The sequence below is a fragment of the Mercenaria mercenaria genome, chromosome 7, assembly GCF_021730395.1.
Source record: "Mercenaria mercenaria strain notata chromosome 7, MADL_Memer_1, whole genome shotgun sequence".
Classification (NCBI taxonomy): Eukaryota; Metazoa; Mollusca; class Bivalvia; order Venerida; family Veneridae; genus Mercenaria; species Mercenaria mercenaria.
In genome coordinates, this window is record NC_069367.1 from 11420392 (window position 1) to 11439656 (window position 19265).

Genomic DNA, 19265 nt, shown 5'->3' on the forward strand with positions numbered 1-19265 from the left:
TTGTTTTTATTATGGCCAAATTATTTTCTGAAACAATGTCAAAGCTTTATTACACTAGTGTATTATCAAATTTATGTAATGGCTTTATTTCACTCCCACGACGTCAAGCATGTGACGTCCAAGTTTTTAGATTCTAGGATAGTTGTTATCTTTATATTTTCATGTTTAGTTTTGAACGTCTAGGAATGTAGAATGTAAAGCTATCTATCTATCCAGCCTATTCCGATTTTATCCCTACTGATTGTAAATGTTTTTTCTCATACTACTTGTGGCAATACTGCTCGGTGGTCAAATGGTTAAGGTCACTGACTTCTAACTTCTTGCCTCTCACCGAGGTGGGTTCGAGCCTGACTCGGGGCGTTGAATTCTTCATGTGAGAAAGCCATCCAGCTGGCTTACGGAAGGTCGGTAGTTCTACCTAGGTTCCCCCCCCCCCCCGCGATGAAATAATGGGTCTTCCTCCACCATGAAAGCTGGAAAGTCGTCATATGACCGATAATTGTGTCAGTGCCACGTTAAACCCAACAAAAATACTGATTGACATTGAATAAATACAGTGTACAGTTTTGAGGCCCTGTATGACAGATTTGGTGTGTAACATATCTTTAACATACTTTCATGTTATTGCATTGTTTCAAAGGAAAATGGCGACGATCACAATAATGCACTGACGCTAAATTTCTGTTTTCTAAACAGTACATAGATATATAGCTTGATATTTATTTTGAATTTACATATCTCCATTAAGGCCTCAAAACACACTTGATACCTTAGATTTACAGTTGGACATTGTGTCTTATTGTACATATGATACTTTGCCGTGAGTTTTCTGTGACATAAAAGGATTTCCGAAGTGTGGTGGATAGGGGTCGTTAAAGGTACTTACGTATGATGAGGGGATTTAAATCTTTGAACGAAGTACATGTGTATATGCATGAGGTATACATACATTACATTCAATAGTTCTATTCTATATTGCCCGCTGTATCATTATCAGTGCTGATTCTAGTGAGTTCTAGCTCTGAAGAAAGTGAGCTTTGCATATATCCTGGCATACTGTTTGTGAACCAGGTTTTCATCAGATAAATTAGACTAGTAGTAAGAATAGTGTTTCCTTTTAATATGAAACTTATAAAACGACCTTTTTTTACTAATTTTGTTCAATAATCTTTGAGATCATACAGGAGATCGTAGGAGTAGGGAGGCATTCGAAGGACGGCCACCCCCACCTAATTTTGAGAGTGTGTGTAGCAGCATAAACTTTGCCGCTCCATCCCCTCTCACCCCCATAAGTTTTTACCAAACAAAAACCCTGATTTTTTTTTCAGAAATAACAGTAGATACAGGAAAATAAAGCCAATCTTCGAGAGCATTTACTTGTACTGATAAGGATTTATTGTGATGTCTATTGTCAGTAAGGGGAAGGAACTCCCCGCCCCAAACTTTGAGATCGCTCCTACGCCAAAGTCAGCTGTTTCCTTCAGTGCCGGCTGAAAACTTACAATGGAAACAATATGACAGATTTTTAATCTAAGTAGGCAGAGCATATGACCGCAGCTCAACTGGTCGTCAGTTTAATTCAAGAGCGAGGCACTACCTCCCGTAACTATTTTGCATAAATTAATACGCCTGATGTCATTCGTTCTTCACCTCTGATGTATGTAAAGAATGTAATAAATGTTATGATATGTAGATAATCTTCGAGCATAGGCTACCTGTCCGTCTTTACATGAATTAACTAGTTTTAATACATTTCAACGTATCATTTCATATCAAACAATTAGATCTTAAATGTACTGTCAGTCACTATATAGATACAGATTTAATAATAAACCGATGCTAGTACGGACAGGTAAACAACCTATATTGAAAAACACGGTAGTTATGTATATCAAAAATCTGTACATAATTTATCAAAAGGTACATATATTTATTTCGGCTTACTTCTCATTCTGTAATACAGAATTGGAGCAATATGATGAGTATTAGACACACATTATAATATACAATGTATTGCATGTATTTAGAAATTTATGTACTCTATATTTCCAACATTAACATATATCTAAATCTGTGGTTCTAATAGTTCAACTGAAAAATCTAGAGACAATATAAAGCTGCCAAAGTAGTATTTATACTGGGATTTCCTCCTGGATCAAACTAAGGCAATCTGACTGTATTTTCACCAATAAGACAACTGTGATTTCCGCATCGCTCTAACTGCAGCAAGCCAATCGTGACTTTTTCCTCGCTCCAACAACAGAAAACCGAGTTTTATTTGCTTCATGCTCTCATTACAACAAGCCATCTGTGATTTTCTCCATCATCTAACAACAGCAAACCTAATGTGATATCATCTTGTGTCTACTCAAAGCCGACAATAATTTCCAAGTCTAACAATACAAAACCGACTGCGAGTTTTTATTTTAACTACAGAAAGTCAGGTCCAATTTTCCCTTTGAAAAACGACATTTATTTTCTCCTTACACCACTGAAATCGATTTGATTTCCTCCTCTAACTATCAAACGTCGACTTTAATAAAAAAAAAGAGAAGAAGACTTGAATTTTCTCCTTTAGCTACAGAAATCCGCCTTTCATTTTCTTCTGTAAATAAAGAAAGTCGATTTTTATTTCCACCTTTATCTACAAAATGTCTACTTCAGTTTGCACGTTTGACTAAAGAAAGTCGCGATTTATTTCATCCTCTAACTACAGAAAGTCGACTTTAATTTCCTCCTCTGAAAGACTTTCTTTCCTTATGAATAGCGGAGAAGTGTGCAGATCCTCTTTGTTTTTTAACAATGGCAGTCCATTAAACAGTTTCTTTTCAAACCATTTGTCATTGATATTTAAGCAAATGTAATTCTTTAAGTAATGACTTATTTCTTCATCAAGGTTCTTATTTTCTACTTCTTCTTTAACCAATACTAGTAAGTGATTGGATTTTTCCCTTAATGATTTTTCATAAGCAGTTCTAAAGGCAAACAATGACCATTCGTCCTCCACGTGGGATGGGGATAGTATAAATAAAGTTCTGTGGCTACGATTAATGGCATTCAGAATATTCTCTTCTATTGATGCTCCTGGTACGAAATCTCTATCTGCAATACAATAGCTGAATCCTTTCTCTTCAAAAAGTGGCAGTAACTCTTTCAAAACATAGTGGAAGTCATTGTCATGATAGGAAATAAAAACGTTAGTGTTCTCTTTAAGATCAGTCTCTGGGTTTGATTCAGATTCCTGATCTTTTGCCATGTCTTCACAATAACTGTTTATGAAACACCTTGAAATGTATTCGCTTTTCTTTCTAAAGTGAACGAGCTGAGCTTTGTCGTTGTGCGGTTCAGCTGACTCGGGCATATAATAAACAATTTTGTCTCTGAACAGCCGGTCCTTTGAATCAACAAACCTTCCTCTTTTAACGAACCGTTTCAACTCTTTGTCATTAATATCATTTACTTTCATTTCATGTGAAACAATTATGCCATAATGGGATTTTGTTTCCTTGATTTTTTCTTGGGCAATTCGCCAGGCTATGCCTAATTTTTCGGATGATTTGGGCCAGTCATGCGATAAACAGAATATCATCCTCTTACTATGTCTGACAGTTCGTGTAAGGTTTTCCTGAAAAGAATAACCAATTACAAAGTCTCTTGCCATATCACAAACAACAAAATGGTAGTTTTCGTTTTCTAGTAACGACACGATTTTTTCCATGACCCAGTCCGTCTCAACACCTGAATGAACAACAACGCAGTCAATGGTTTCGTTCATTTTGGCCGAGTCTTTGTCGAATGGATGAACACCAAAGTATACGAATAGCAACACTTTGCATTCAAGTCTATATGTGTAGAAGAGTAGAGCAAAAATTAATGCAAGTACAACTACCGTCGAACAAACAATAGATGGTACTACAACGTAACGAATTTCATCAAAATTAGGCGTTTCGTGACAAATAAATTTATCATCAGGAACTTCCGTAAAACGCATTCCATCTCCGTTTTCAATTTTACATGCAACTTTGTAAGACTCGTTGATTATTTTTCTATAACTCTCCAACCAGGTTTTCATCCATAACGTCTTGCAGTCGCATGTAAATGGATTTGGCCAAATCGACACACTGGATAAATTCAGCTGTGTTAGGTCATTTGGTAAGTACGCCAAGGCATTTGCCTGTAAACGCAATTCTTTCAGCTTATCCATACCAGTGAAAACGTTGGCATCGATATGAATAATGTTATTGAAACTGACATCTAACATATATATTCTTTCAGGATTTGTTACACTCTTTATCTCCGTTATATTATTTTCACGATACCATAGTTCTAGTACACCTTCTGGTAGTTCGGTGTGTATATGAAACAACGTCTTGTTTCTACAGTCAACTATAATACGATTTACTGTGGCTCTTTCATAACAAGCACATTCCAGTGGACAACTAGACACATTCACCGTGCAATAGGTGTCTTTATGTTCAACTTTCAGCATTTTCCTTCCGGCTAGTTCTGTTGGCGCATGACATACCCAGTCCCTGAAGAAGTATTCATCTTCGGGAATAGTTCCATTTAATACATTCGTATCTATGAACTTTGAGAGACTATTTATGTTGCAATCACAATGTATCGGATTATTTCTAAGATCAAATTCGAAATGAAGCAGAAGTACTAGCAGAAGCTTCTCCAGTTCTTTTGGTAAAGTTTCCTCCAACTGCAGACTGCTAATGTTAGAATTAGAAACATCAATTTTCTTTAATACTTCTGCCCTTTCAAGAAGGTCCTTGATATCGGAACTGCTAGCCGAATTAACAACACTATGGTAGACTTTCAAGGCATCAATCTCTTCTAGAAACATAGTGAAATTGTGAAAGGTAATGTCGGTTGCATGGAAATCTGCGAGATTGAGGCTACGTATCCAGAACGGAAACTCGGGAAGAGTTCGAAGCGGATTAAAATGGAAATACAATTTCTTTAGATTTATCGATTCCAGTGGGAAGGCATTTTGGTTTACATCAACCAAATCATTATGGTCTAGGCGAAGTACTTCTAGTTTGTGAAGGTTTGTAAATAATCCCGTTGGAAGAGACGAAATAGAGTTATTTGCTAGGCTTAGGATCTTTAAAGAGAAAAGATCGTGAAATAATCCAGTCGTCAAGTTTTGTAAATGATTACTGCTAATATCTAGGAATTTTAAAGACACTAATCCACTGAATACTCCTTCTGGCAATAGTCTTAAATCGTTTTCACTGAGATCGAGGTTTTGGAGCCCGGTAACATTTCTGAATGTCTTGCTTCCAAGCGTTTTTAAACCATTTCGTTTAAGACTTATTTTATGCATTAATCCATGAAATGAGAAGTTATTCAGATCTTCGATTCTATTATCATCGAGGGTGAAATAGCGTCGAAATATATTGTCGGGAATATCAATAAAGTCTGATGTGCTGTAGTGACTTTGCATGAATGGACTACGAGAAATATTTCTAGGAAGTCTAACTGTGGTATCAATCCATGGGAATTGTGCTGGCGGCAATATCAGCTTGTTTTCTGGCAGCTCTAAACTTTGCAAATTTGGAAATATTTCACTGATGTTTGTTGGTAGTTTTTCAAGTGATATGTTTTTCAAAGAAATTTCTGCAAGATGTGGATATGCTTTGTTAATATCAAATATATTCGACAAATGTTGCACTTCTTTGTAAATATGTTCCAAGACAAAAGAAACAACATTTTGCAAGCCATCAGTACTGTTGTTGTCATTTGTTACGGTGGTTTTGTTTATCTTTGACATAATGACGAGCACCTTTGTGTCTGCCACATTTAGCAGACGATTAATGTTTGTCATGTCAATTGTGCAATTTACAATTTCTACATGGGCAATAATGTGCTTCTGTGGATCACCAACATAGTTTGTAAGGTGGATGCCCTTCTGCTGTTTACAAGCAATAGCTATTGCGTTTTCTCTCGGATATGAAGGCAGAGACATCTCTTCAACCATTTTTGTTGTGTTTAACGAACAAAAATCTTCGCTTTCACTGAGAACTTTGACTATGCTGAAAAGTGAAAATAAACGTGAGCAATTTTCGAAAGGCATATTCCCACTCAGTAGCCTGTCAATAAACCTTTACTTTCGATCAGAAATCATCTTATGAAGTACGATCAGAAATTATCTTGTGAAATACGATCTGAATTCATCGTATAAAGAATGATGAGAAATTATAAAGTACTATCAGAAATCATCTTGTAAAGTACGCTCAGAAATTTTTGTACAAAGTACAATCAGATACCGTCTTATGAAGTACGATAAAAAATCATCTTATAAAATGAGATGATTATAAATCGTAAACTGCAGCTTTTTGCCACTGGGCGGAAGCCATGCGATATACCTACCGTCAGGTTAGCTTGTTCAAATCTAGATACCAACTCTTACTCTTATATTCAGATTAAAAATCTAATATTCAGTTTAAAAATATTAATTGATATACAGGGCACCAATTTTGTTAGTAAACTGTTACATTTACAGTACAGTATCTATTTACAGTTCTTTGACTGAGGACCAATTGCCTTGTACACTAATCACTGCTATCTATCTACCGAAAAATGCGTGAAGCTCAAACAGAAGGTATCCATGGAACCTTTGTAACATAAACATTTTTATTTTACAGTTTGTATCAAATAAAAAACTGAATTTATTCTAAATTAAATTAAAAGAAGTTATTTTAGAAGTACATACTATCCCACGGATTTTAATGGCTTGCCATCCATATGAAAATAGCTGAACAAATCCTGATTTTGAGCCATTGTAACACATGGCGGAGGAATATCCCTTTCCATAGCAACGGGATAAACAATCACCAGCCAATACAATATCGTGAACGGATTAGTCAATGACATCATCTACAAAAAGCAAAATTTATAAAACATTATGTAAACGAAAGTCATGCAATGCTTTTTCTAGAGCTATTGTAATGTATCATGTAAATTTACTGATATATGTGCTATTTGCAATATAAGTATAACATATATCAAATGCGCATCTTTCACTAAAATAGTTTTTTTTTTTTTAGATTCTAAACAAAATCCTCATCAATTGAATTTAACTTGGCTAAATATATAAACTTACCACATCTCTATTAAATGTTATGTGTAACAATCTTTAAACTAATAAATCCGCAACGGATTTGACAATAACACGATTCTGTCTTGACAGTAAAACTAACAGAATTCTTAATAAAAATGTACAAACCAATAACACGATTCATTCCAAAAAACCTCTATCTCTCAGATAAACTCTAGTTTAAAACAATTTCAATAACCAAAATCTAATAACTAATGATAAAAAAACGATTTATCAGAATCCTGACAAAATGTTTGTGATACTGTATGGAGATGCCACCACTGCGCTGGAGATTAACAAAATAGTACACCGTTATCTCTCTTTAACCTTTATTAGTAAATATTGAATGTAACAAAACACTCGAAAAAAGTAATAAACAAGTGCTTAAAATTATCGTATTTAAAAACCACTTCAGTTTGACAACTTACGACAATGATACTTGTTTAAACCTTTTCAATAACTGATTTAGCCGTACTAGACCTAAACTACAAGTCTGCAGATTTTTTTTTCCCTTTCGTCTTCGCAAAGTATTGATCTTTACATTTAAGCTTAAAAGTAATGTACTTGAGAAAATATTGAAGTTCTTAAGTTGATATTTCGCTAAAATTAATCGTTCCAGTGAACAAAACTCAACTGATACGAGCAAATCATGAACAATCTATATACGATCTGAAGCAAAAATTTATACACGATCTGAAGCAAAAATCTATACACGATCTGAAGTTAAACTCTATACACTATCTGAAGCGAAAATCTTTACACAATCTGAAGTAAAAAATCTAAACACGATCTGAAGCAAAGCTCTATACACGATCTGAAGCAACATTCTATACACGATCTGAAGCAAAACTCTATACACAACCTGAAGCAACATTCTATACACGATCTGAAGCAAAACTCTATACACGATCTGAAGCAAAAATCTATACACGATCTGAAGCAAAAATCTATACACGATCTGAAGCGAAAATCTATAAACGATCTGAAGCAAAAATCTATACACGATCTGAAGCAAAAATCTATAAACGATCTGAAGCAAAAATCTATACACGATCTCAAGTAAAAATCTATACACGATCTGAGGCAAAAATCTATATACGATCTAAAGTAAAAATCTATACACGATCTGAAGCAAAAATCTATACACGATCTGAGGCAAAAATCTATACAACATCTAAAGTAAAAATCTATACACGATCTGAAGCAAAAATCTATAAATGATCTGAAGAAAAAAATCTATATACGACCTTTAGCAAAAATCAATATACGATCTAAAGCAAAAATCTATACACGATCTAAAGCAAAAATCTATACACGATCTGAAGCAAAAATCTATATACGACCTGAAGCAAAAATCTATACACGATGTGAAGCAAAAATCTATACACGATCTGAAGCAAAACTCTATATACGATTTGATGCAAAAATCTATACACCATCTGAAGCAAAAGTCTATGTACGATCTTAAGCAAGTTACGCAAAAACCTATGTTTGATCGGTTATTTAAATCAGTTCAGTGAGAAAGGCTTTTTCTTCAAGATGAATGAATGAGACTGATGAAATCATTGCGTATTATCGCAAGGCATGAACAATTGGAAAGACAATTTATGGAAAAGTAAGCACAAAATTACCAGCAATAACAAGAACAGTGGGTAAAGTACTATGGCAAATATTATTACTGCTTTCAAACATTAGAGAGAAAACCATGCTACAATACTGACAACAATACGCATACATTATATACAAATACTGTAAAAGATGACATTTTCGCGAGGGTTTAATTTCGCTATATTCGTGAGGCCCTACATCTCGCGAAAATTAATCATGGCGTAAATATTCACCATTAGTATAATTCAAATTCAAGTTTGATGTTATTTTTACAATTTCGCGAATACTAAACCTCGTGAACATACTCAAAATTTAAAATTCGCTAAATTTTAACCCAGCGAAAATATGTTCTTTTACAGTATATCGATGTAAAAAAAAAGCACGAACGAATTTGCGTATTAAGCAATAAACAATTCTAGGAGTGCTTTTGTATACAAACATACATAAAGGTAATGAAATATTTTCAATAAAAACTTATTCCATAAAATTTTCAAATGTTTTTATATATTTCTTAAGATTGTATGTACACTTCTACATAACTGAAAAGTCGCTTTTAAATCATTAAACTGTAGTTATAAATTGATATTGTTTTATGACTCAAATCCAATGCAACATTTTTCCTACAGTAAACAAACGCTTACAACGAACCTGATCAAGTATGTAGACAACGTTCTTCATGCCATTATTAGCATGACAGCCATAATTTTTTTCTTTTTTTCCTAAAGACGCTTAAAAGTATAATGTACGATGTGATATGTTCCTTTTTCGGGGGGGGGGGGGGATAACGCATTTTTTCGTGCGTGTGTGTGTGTGTGAGAGAGAGAGAGAGAGAGAGGGAGATCACATCTGCAAAATCCCGAGGGACTCTACAGATGTAATAACGAGAAAGAAACATGTAGTGATGCTATTCTACCAAAAACAAAACGTGCAAAAAGCTAAATTAAATGAATATTTTTCGATGAGCTCGAACTTAATTTTGCGTTATATGGCCGAAATACGCGTGCCCTTTGTCATGGAATGTGCATATATATCTTTATACTATATAAGTTTGTCGCTAGCACATGTTCTCCTTGTTCACACGCCTTACACCCAATATTAAACACCCCTTGAAAATGACAAGAACAGCTATTTATTACTACGTACAGATACCGTGTCTTAAAAGAAGATTTTTTAAACAAGTATGTCCTTTTCCACTTATTATTTATCTCGTTCAACGCCTTTATAATTACCTTGAATACCGAATAATAAGTTCACAGTGTTTGTATATTTTCTCTTAAGGATATTGAAAACCTCAATGCAATCTTAATGCACATATGGAGTAATAAGAATTACTTGATATGATTTGACTAACGACACAGTCCCTACGAGGTAGCAAGCATTTACTTTTACAAGCTTAATGGCAAAGCATGGAATGATCTACTTCATCATTCAATGAAAAGCTACATACAGCTGGAATCATTTTTTCTACATATTGTTAAGCTGAATTTGACCTAATTATGATAACTGCGCTAAATGTGTTGCAACAACCTCTCATATACATTTACATGTAAACATGCTGTAATGTATTGAAACTATTGGTCAGCAAGCTGCCCACTGTCATGATAAGCCCCGCCTACAGTAACTGCCTCTCTGATACCAGTATAACTGTACGTTGTTGAATTTTAGAATTACAATAGATTTAGTAACTATAAAGGTGACATCTGTCTTTCTAGTCCAATGACTATTATATAAGATTATATTATATAAGAACCCACAAGAACCTTACATTAAATATACAGTTTGGGAGTACGAAGCAATTGAAAATGCTTCTGTTCACAGCTTTTACTTATTCTATATCTGCAACAATTTTATGCCTTCATGTAAGCAATTTTATAATCCTTCGCCACGCTGAGACACAAGCACGAAGGAATGTAATTGGAAGGACTACGAATACACTTCGACAAAGACCAATTCCTCAAGATACGTAGAATTTCGAAATAAGCGAGTTTCAACAGTATTTGAACCACGATTGTTTTTGTTTCAGCCGCGGCAAAAACAAGTATTGTGTTTAAGGCACTAGAACATTAAATCACAAAACAGCTTCCAAAGCGTAATTTGACCCAGGAATGGAATGAAACAATAATAAATGTACACAAAATATAAACTTCTATTTGATTCAAAGGTATCGCGTTTCCTTAACTGAAGGTCGTGTTGTTTACCATTTTCAAATACTTGATGCTTTTTGTACCTGACACCTCATTTTTCGTACCCAGGACTGATAAGAACTGCAATTGTATTTTTGATTTATCGGCATCTCAATCAAAGTGAAATATACCAGAACGAATTTAAAGTAAACAACATTATTTATAGCGCAGGTCAGACGCTAGATGCATTATCATGAATAACTGCGCCAGATATGATTGAAAAAAGCTTGAACACACCCTTAAAATACATAAAATTTTGCAATGTTTAAGCCTTTACATTTGTTTCAAATTCATCACAACTTAAGTTTAAATCGGAGGAGCTTTAACGTTTCATATTTGGAAAACAATACCCGGTATATAATCACAAATTACTATTGCAACTGCTTACTGATATGCTCTTGTCTGATTTTCGGTCGCAGGAATTATTTTGAAGCATGGCCTTGAACGAGACTCTAACGATGGAGCTAGTAGCTAGCTAGAAAGTCTTGAAAGACGACGTGTGCATTTCTCTCACCAGACATTTTACTTTAGAAATGCACTGTTCAATGGTTTGTAGCTAGTCGATATATAATGAATATGCAAATCTATCTATGCAATAAACTGAGTTAGAAAAGGGTAAATTATTTTAGCACATTGAATTATACAAAACAGTTGTAATGTGGTGCCCCTTCCCTATATTGCTTTATCTTTTGACATGGCAAATGTTTTCGATTTCGGAACAGTTGTCAAAATTAAACTATGATCATTCATATTGGCTGTCCTCTAAGGTAATGGATAGTCTTTGCCAAGTAATTTTCATTGTTTCCTATTAAAGCATCACAAAACCCTAAGTCGTCAGAAGGGTTTGGAGTGTGGACCAGCTCGCCCGTCGTAGAACACTGCCGTTCTCTCGAAATCTTGCTTGAAGCAAGCCATTGTCCTTGTCAATATGAATACAGTTAGGACAAAGTGGATTAATTGACAAACAAGAAATATCTTTAAGAAACATTGGTCAATGCACACTTTAAGCTACGAAACGTGCATGCACTCTGCACGTTTACATACGATCGGGTATATATAAAGCAAAACAAAATGTAGTTTTTAAAGTAAAATTGTCATGTTTTTATGTAGAACATATTTTACAGAACACATATTTTACATCAAAATTATATCAATCATAATCTAGGAATCTACGACAAAAAATAACACTAAAAAGGAGGGACCGAAAAAGGGGGAGGCAAAACGGCAGAGTCGAACTCTGCCGCAGGCGATTCAGGTTTATGACGTTTTACAAGCAATTTCCACAGAAGCATTGCAACGGATTATTCTGTCCAACAATACAGCTCAGAGCACCTACATACCCCTTACGAAAATATTATCTATTCCATTCGGAAACCTGTGGATGTTTTCATCCACCAAACAAAATGTACAGTTTTAATCAGCTGTTAAATGACTTTCACCCCAGATATAAACAGGAAATAAAGATGAAATTTATACCGGCCTGCGGCCGGAAAAAGCACACATCAAGAACCAACGGAATGTGTTTAATCCTACTTGGATTGTTCCCTTAAAGAGCCATGTGTTGTGCCGGAAGTCCGACAACTTTTCCAGCTTAGTAACACACGTAATTCTTGTTCGACGTAAACGACGTTGACGAAAATCACAGCCGTTTCGCATACCAATAATTAAATCTTATATAAGTTACAGAGACAAATGACTAAAATTTTTCAGAAAATGACTACAAGTTTGTATATACTCAGTTCCAAAAGAAAGTGTGCACTTTTAAGTTTAAATATTTCAAAAAATTCCCGACGTTTTGTTTCATTTTTTCATACCATCTCAGTATAACTCAATCTAAATGCCACACCAATTTTTTACGAACTGACTTAAATTCAGGTTCAAACATTATAAGTTCTGAAAATAACGATGAAAAAATTAACAGAAAACTAAATGCACACTTCTTTTGGATAGGTGTACCTTTACTTAAATTGGTCATCCATGTCAAGCATGTTTGATTAAATTTTGTAATTTGAAACAAATATGATAGTAATGGGAGTCATCACTAACTGGTGACGTCATTTAAATTGCCATTACAGTTTGCAAATTCATTATCCTACATGTACAAAGTATTATATTATGTGATTAAGTATGCAGACGCGAATTCGCTACCAATTTTATTATTTTAAAGCTTTGAATTTAAGGGTAATGCAACCGATATACATGCTATCGACGATCTGAAACATTTGCTATAATCTTTAGCATTTTAACACTAAAAGTTAACTACTTCGAACGGGAATTAGTACAGAAAACTGTAGGAAACTGCATCTTAATGATGAGCATTTGTATTATTTAATGATTAAAATATAGTGCATTTTCTTCTACACATTAATGTTCTACTGTACTACAATTTCTGACTTGCTATATTAGCTAATAACTGACCTATTATTACATTTGCATTATAAAACTGCAACTAAAATCACGATTAAACATTACATGTTTTATTTGGCGATACAATATCAATCTATATTTATTAAGATTTTACATACCTTTAGTGAATACGTGTATCCAAACAAACAGCAAATTAGATAAAATTAATGTAAAATATCTGTTTATGCTTTTTACCAAAATGTTTATTTGCAAACAATATGTTTACGTGCACAACCTAATGATTGGGTCAATTGTTCCTGTTTGTTAGTGTTAAGTGACCATTTCTGTTTGTTTAGTTTCAAGTGACCACTTATAAGTTCAACATGAACTTTTTATCATCATATCCATTTCCGTAAATAACATATCTTGAAAACAAAGTCATATTTTAAACGTATGTGATACATGGTATGGGATAAAGCAATTATTCGTTTTACATTTTATGTAACTGTATGCCGGTTTATTCCTATTTATTACATGGTATACCGTTAAACACCTTAAGCCGTCAGTGTCGTACAAAATTTACGTTTTCACTCACTGATGCGCAACGACCAACTACATTCTTTATTTGGTTACACAAAGCACATTTTGCTGATGTTGATGATAAAATGACAATAAATACAATTTTCAAGGTAATTTGATCATCAAAAACAAGTATGTCAGCATCTAGGGCTCGTATTGTCTTTGTTAACTATTACAATTAATTTGTGTATTCTGTTTAACTAAATTGAATTCCTGACCATCATAGAAGGCATTTGAGCCGTGCCATGAGAAAACCAACATAATGGGTATGCGACCAGCATGGATCCAGACCAGCCTGCGCATCCGCGCAGTCTGGTCAGGCTCCATGCTGTTCGCTTTTAAAGCCTATTGGAATTGGAGAAACTGTTAGCGAACAGCATGGATCCTGACCAGACTGCGCGGATGCGCAGGCTGGTCTGGATCCATGCTGGTCGCATACCCACTATGTTGGTTTTCCTATGGCATGGCTCATTTTTTTTTTTTCGAATTAGGCTACCTGAAAAAAAGTTTTCAGTTTATCAAATCAGCCAGTATTTCTGTTATTGTAATAGAATATGATGGGAAACTGCTTAGGGCTTTAATACTGAAATTGTCTGTATCGTACTTCTTCAGTTTCTCTTTTGTTTGCTTTTGTTGCATCTAAACGTTTATCATAGAGTGAGACTGATCCTTAAGCATCTTGATATCGTTTTGATCTACACTAATAGGCATTTTTGTGTTAAATATTGATTAACTGATGTTAAAGAGTGATTAACTGCCTTCGTAAGCTGGATCTTGTCAATGCAAATAAATTCAATGTAATTATAATCAGCTAATTCGATCTGTCTTTGGCTATGGGGTGTTATGGCCAGGAAAGAAGTTCTTTTTGTGAAGATATTGCCAGTTTTGCTTATATTATGAAGTGTGTCATGCTTTCTAACTTTGTTTGATTACTTTCGAGAATGTTTGGAGCTTATTCCTTTAGATGTGTTAAAATCTGAAATACCTTCAGAAATAGCACTAGAGAAAATAAACCATAGATGTTTCGGATGTCTTTGTTTGTACTAGTCATATTTACTGAGCCATCACCTTTTTACCTGTTCGTTTCTTAGTGGTTGATTAACTTTTGTTTGGTTTGATATATGTTATAACCTAAATATCTGCAATACTCTTAAAATTTCGGACAGTATTTTTCTACTGGAAGTAAGAGATATATCAAGAAACAAGGACAAAACTCCAACAGGAACAACCATATCCAAAGAACGCAGGCACCAACACAGCATTCCACATGGGAACAGAGATATATCAAGAAACAAGAACAAAAATCCAACCAGGAACAACCATATCCAAAGAACGCAGGCACCAACACAGCATACCACATGGAAACATGTGTAGGTGCAACTGTATAGACGCACATAGTAACTGAGCACATGCACACAGCAACACAAACGAACGCATTTATAACAAAGACGTGACAAACATACACAAACAAACATAATATATGATCTTTTTCTGTAACATATTTAAGTGTTTCGTAAAGATTTAGGACAGTATGACCTAGTCCGCTAATCTTATTCAGACCGTTTAAATGTTCCAGTTTCAAACCGTTTTCTATCTAGTCCTTGCATACTGCTTGTTTAATAACTTTAACGCGTGTTTTGTGTTTTATCCTTTTTTTCTCTTTAAGGATATTGCCAACCCGAATACAAATATTTCGACGTTTTTTTTTAACTAACACTAGAAGTGAGTACACCCGTCTAGCTAGCAAGATTTTACAAAGGAAACGTTTACAGAAGATGACTTTAATCAGACTGCTATGTTTTTATCATTTATCTATAAAATTCAAAGAAAACCTGCCACATAGTCTAGAAGCATTATTTCAGTCTCTGGAAACTAACCGGGACTTGAGTTAAATCCACCAGAAAATTGAAACGCTAGACAGCTTTTAAAAATACGTAAGCTGACATAGGAAATGAATGAGAAAAGTGTTCAACACAAAAAAAAACTGTGCACAAAATTTGAAATTGACTCAACGGTACTGTGAACCTTAACTGAAGGTCGCGTTGTTTACTGCCTTTCAATATTTGTTACATGCTGTACTTGATACGGCCTATTTTGTATCCGATTTGCAAGTACTGATTTATCCGGCATGGCAATCAAAGAAACATATTTTTTTCGAATAATATCAATTTAGAACAAACATATAATTGAATAACTTGGAAGTCGCTTGATGCGTTATCATTAATAACTACTGCAGGTATGATGGTATCAAATTTGAACACACCCATAAAACTATCAAAGCGCATCTTTCATAAAATTCATTTATTTAAGGTAGTAACTTCAAATGTGAAAAAAAAATCTTCATCAAATAAATTTCTTTTGAATAAATATAAATACTAATCCATTATTAGAGCTATATTCACAATTAAATGTATAACGTAATTTGTTAAAAATCATCCTGGTTTTTTTTTTTTTTCGTTCTTTTTTTTTACTGTGGGTGGGGAAGTGGTTAACGCCGCAACGGCACGATTATTGGTCATATAACGAGTTTTCAGCTTTTGAAGGCATGTTCCGCATATTATTTCATCTTGGGCGTTGTGACAACAGTCTACACATTCTATTTTTTAATTTCCGACGAAAATCGCAACAATTAATCACGCTAATAGCGAAATATATTTCTGTACAGAAGTGAAAATCGATAAAGACTTCATATAAATCAACCTTAACTAAAAGAGACAGATCACTGACGCAACTCTGCAACAGTGACAGTCTACAGGGTGTAATGCTGTATCTTATACAATTTTCTAAAATGCAATTATGTACGAACACTATCGTTGCATTTATGAAACAGCATCTTGAATTAGCCATCGCTTAACGTGTGATCTGATGTTTACATGTACACTTTGCGTAGGATATTATATATTGATAAGAAGAATTTTATAAATAATTTTACATCATTTTATATCATTGCTTTTTTTTTTTTTTTTTTTTTTTTTTTTTTTTTCGTTTTGTTCTTTTTTTCAAAATCTTAACCGGTGTAGTATATGGGTGAATGGTTTATGTTATTCCCTTAGGTACAGTGAACAAATCTGTTACGTATCTCAATTTTCAACTCATATACCTCATCCAACAAAATAATATTTCATGAAATTTAAAATACGTAACCGTTTTCTTAAGACATTACATTTTGCAAAATGTCAGAATAATACTTTACAAAAGCACACTATTACAGTCGAGACTGCCTTAACGACCCCCTGAATTTAGCGACTCCCTGTCATATGCGACCCTATTTTATGCTCCGGACGCAATTTACTATTAAAAGAGTCTGAATTAAGCAACCCCCTGCCTTACGCGACAAGCGACTGTGAAATCAGGCTCCCGAATCGATATTTAGACCGTTTTCAGCGACTTTGAGACGCTCCCTCGCAAGATTTTACACGATAGAGTTACCGTTCTTTATCTCGCGTGAAGTTGTTTGAGACGAGAACTAATTTGTTTACAAAAGATGGCTGATGAAAAACATAAAAAAGAACTGTTTTGACATTAGAACAGCGTGTTAAGGCACTTGAACTGCTCGATTAGGGAAAACCAGCGTAAAAAGTCGCTGAAGAATTCGGAGTCGGTGCATAAATTAACTTTATTCCTGGTGAAACAAAAATATGGCGGTATTTAACAGGAAACGACGAAGTAAACACAGATTAAAGATGCAGTCAATAATCGAATAAATGTCAATGACCAATTAGAACACAAAAATATAAATATCATAAACCTCAGTGTGTAAATAGTTCAAATGGAACATTTATATTTTACAGCTCTCCTTTATTTTCTTGCCAGATCATGAGCTTAAATTTGTTTTATCAACATCATACGAATGATGCAAATTATTTAAAATTTATATTTTATCAATATGCAATTAAAGAAATAGTATTTAATCATTTTCCACTCCTACCTATGTAAGTATCCGATATTCATGTACTTTAATTGGAAAAATATATGATACCAGCGTCATCCTGTTAAGTGAGACTGTTTTAAGAGACTCCCTGTCATATGTGACCTTTTTCGCTGCTTCCCAAAGTAGGTCTCTTAAAACAGTCTCGACTGTATTTCGAAAGAAAAACTGAATTGATGTTATTTTTTCGATGTTTATTTTTCTATTAGCATGTGTGTTATTTTCAGCATATTTCCGATTTCCATTGTATGTTTCCATTCAATAGTTATGAAAAGTTGACTTTTGGGAATAAGATTTATTAGCATTTCACGAAATTTAATACAATTTACTTAATGACAATTTGAATAACGATGGTGTTGCCACACATATGGCCAGTGCAGACGTTAGCAATTGTGTACAGTTGCATACTTCGGCGCAATTATTAATTTATATCATAAACGCACAGATAAATATAATGACTTTGCACGTAACGTTTTGCGGTTTATAACGAAACTATTTAAATGGCAAAATATATACAAATGTATGTGGTATCTGATCCTATCCCATTAAATGTGACATGTATTTCTAAAATATTATTTTACTTGATTGCCCTGTGCGATTACAGAATAATCGCTCTCCGTCCCCTCCCCTCCCCAAAAGTGAATAATAACCCACAAGCCTTCTAGTACGGAGCATCGAGCAATTAATACGTAATCACGCCAGATAGTCAATTATCAACGGCTAAATATTCCCATCTGCATAAAAACTCAATTTGTAAAATGAAAGTAGATATTAAGATGGTTCATTAGAGTATAATTGAGAGACAATATTGTTTAACATTGTACTTACTATATTAGTGAATACATTTATCCACCAGATAAACGCTAAACTATGTCAATGTAAATTCACAATATAGGTTGTTTTTTTTTTTCATAATGTATGTATTCAAATAATATCTTTATGTGGTGATATTAATCATAATCAATCAAATCATATGCTCCCGTTTGTATGAGAGCGTATGCTTTGTACTTGTATATCAATATGCTTACTTCCGTTTGATATTATTTACATGCATGCTAATGTTTTAAATGCATGTATGTATGGAAGCGTCCTGGTGCCAGCAGAGAGATTTAAATTTGTCTTACGTACGACTTACTATCTCCTACGTAGGACATAGTATCTCCTACGTAGTACTTAGTATCTCCTACGTAGGACTTAGTATCTCCTACGTAGGACTTAGTATCTCCTACGTAGGACATAGTATCTCCTACGTAGGACTTAGTATCTCCTACGTAGGACTTACTATCTCCTACGTAGGACATAGTATCTCCTACGTAGGACTTAGTATCTCCTACGTAGGACATAGTATCTCCTACGTAGTACTTAATATCTCCTACGTAGGACATAGTATCTCCTACGTAGGACATATTAAGTACTACGTAGGAGTTAGTATCTCCTACGTAGGAGTTAGTATCTCCTACGTAGGACTTACTATCTCCTACGTAGGACATAGTATCTCCTACGTAGGACTTAG

At 34.2% G+C, this 19265-nt stretch overlaps 1 protein-coding gene across 1 annotated transcript in view; it reads right to left on the reverse strand.

Moving 5' to 3' along the window:
* Window positions 1-1909: 1909 nt before the first annotated feature.
* The window catches only part of LOC123554932 (uncharacterized), a 47108-nt gene continuing 29752 nt past the window's right edge, over window positions 1910-19265 (reverse strand). The window contains exons 4-5 of the mRNA XM_053547037.1: window positions 6725-6888; window positions 1910-6044 (exon numbers count right to left, since the gene is read on the reverse strand). Of these exons, the coding sequence (XP_053403012.1) occupies window positions 2711-6044; window positions 6725-6888 (3498 nt within the window). The 3' untranslated portion in view covers window positions 1910-2710. The remainder of the gene's footprint in view (window positions 6045-6724; window positions 6889-19265) is intronic.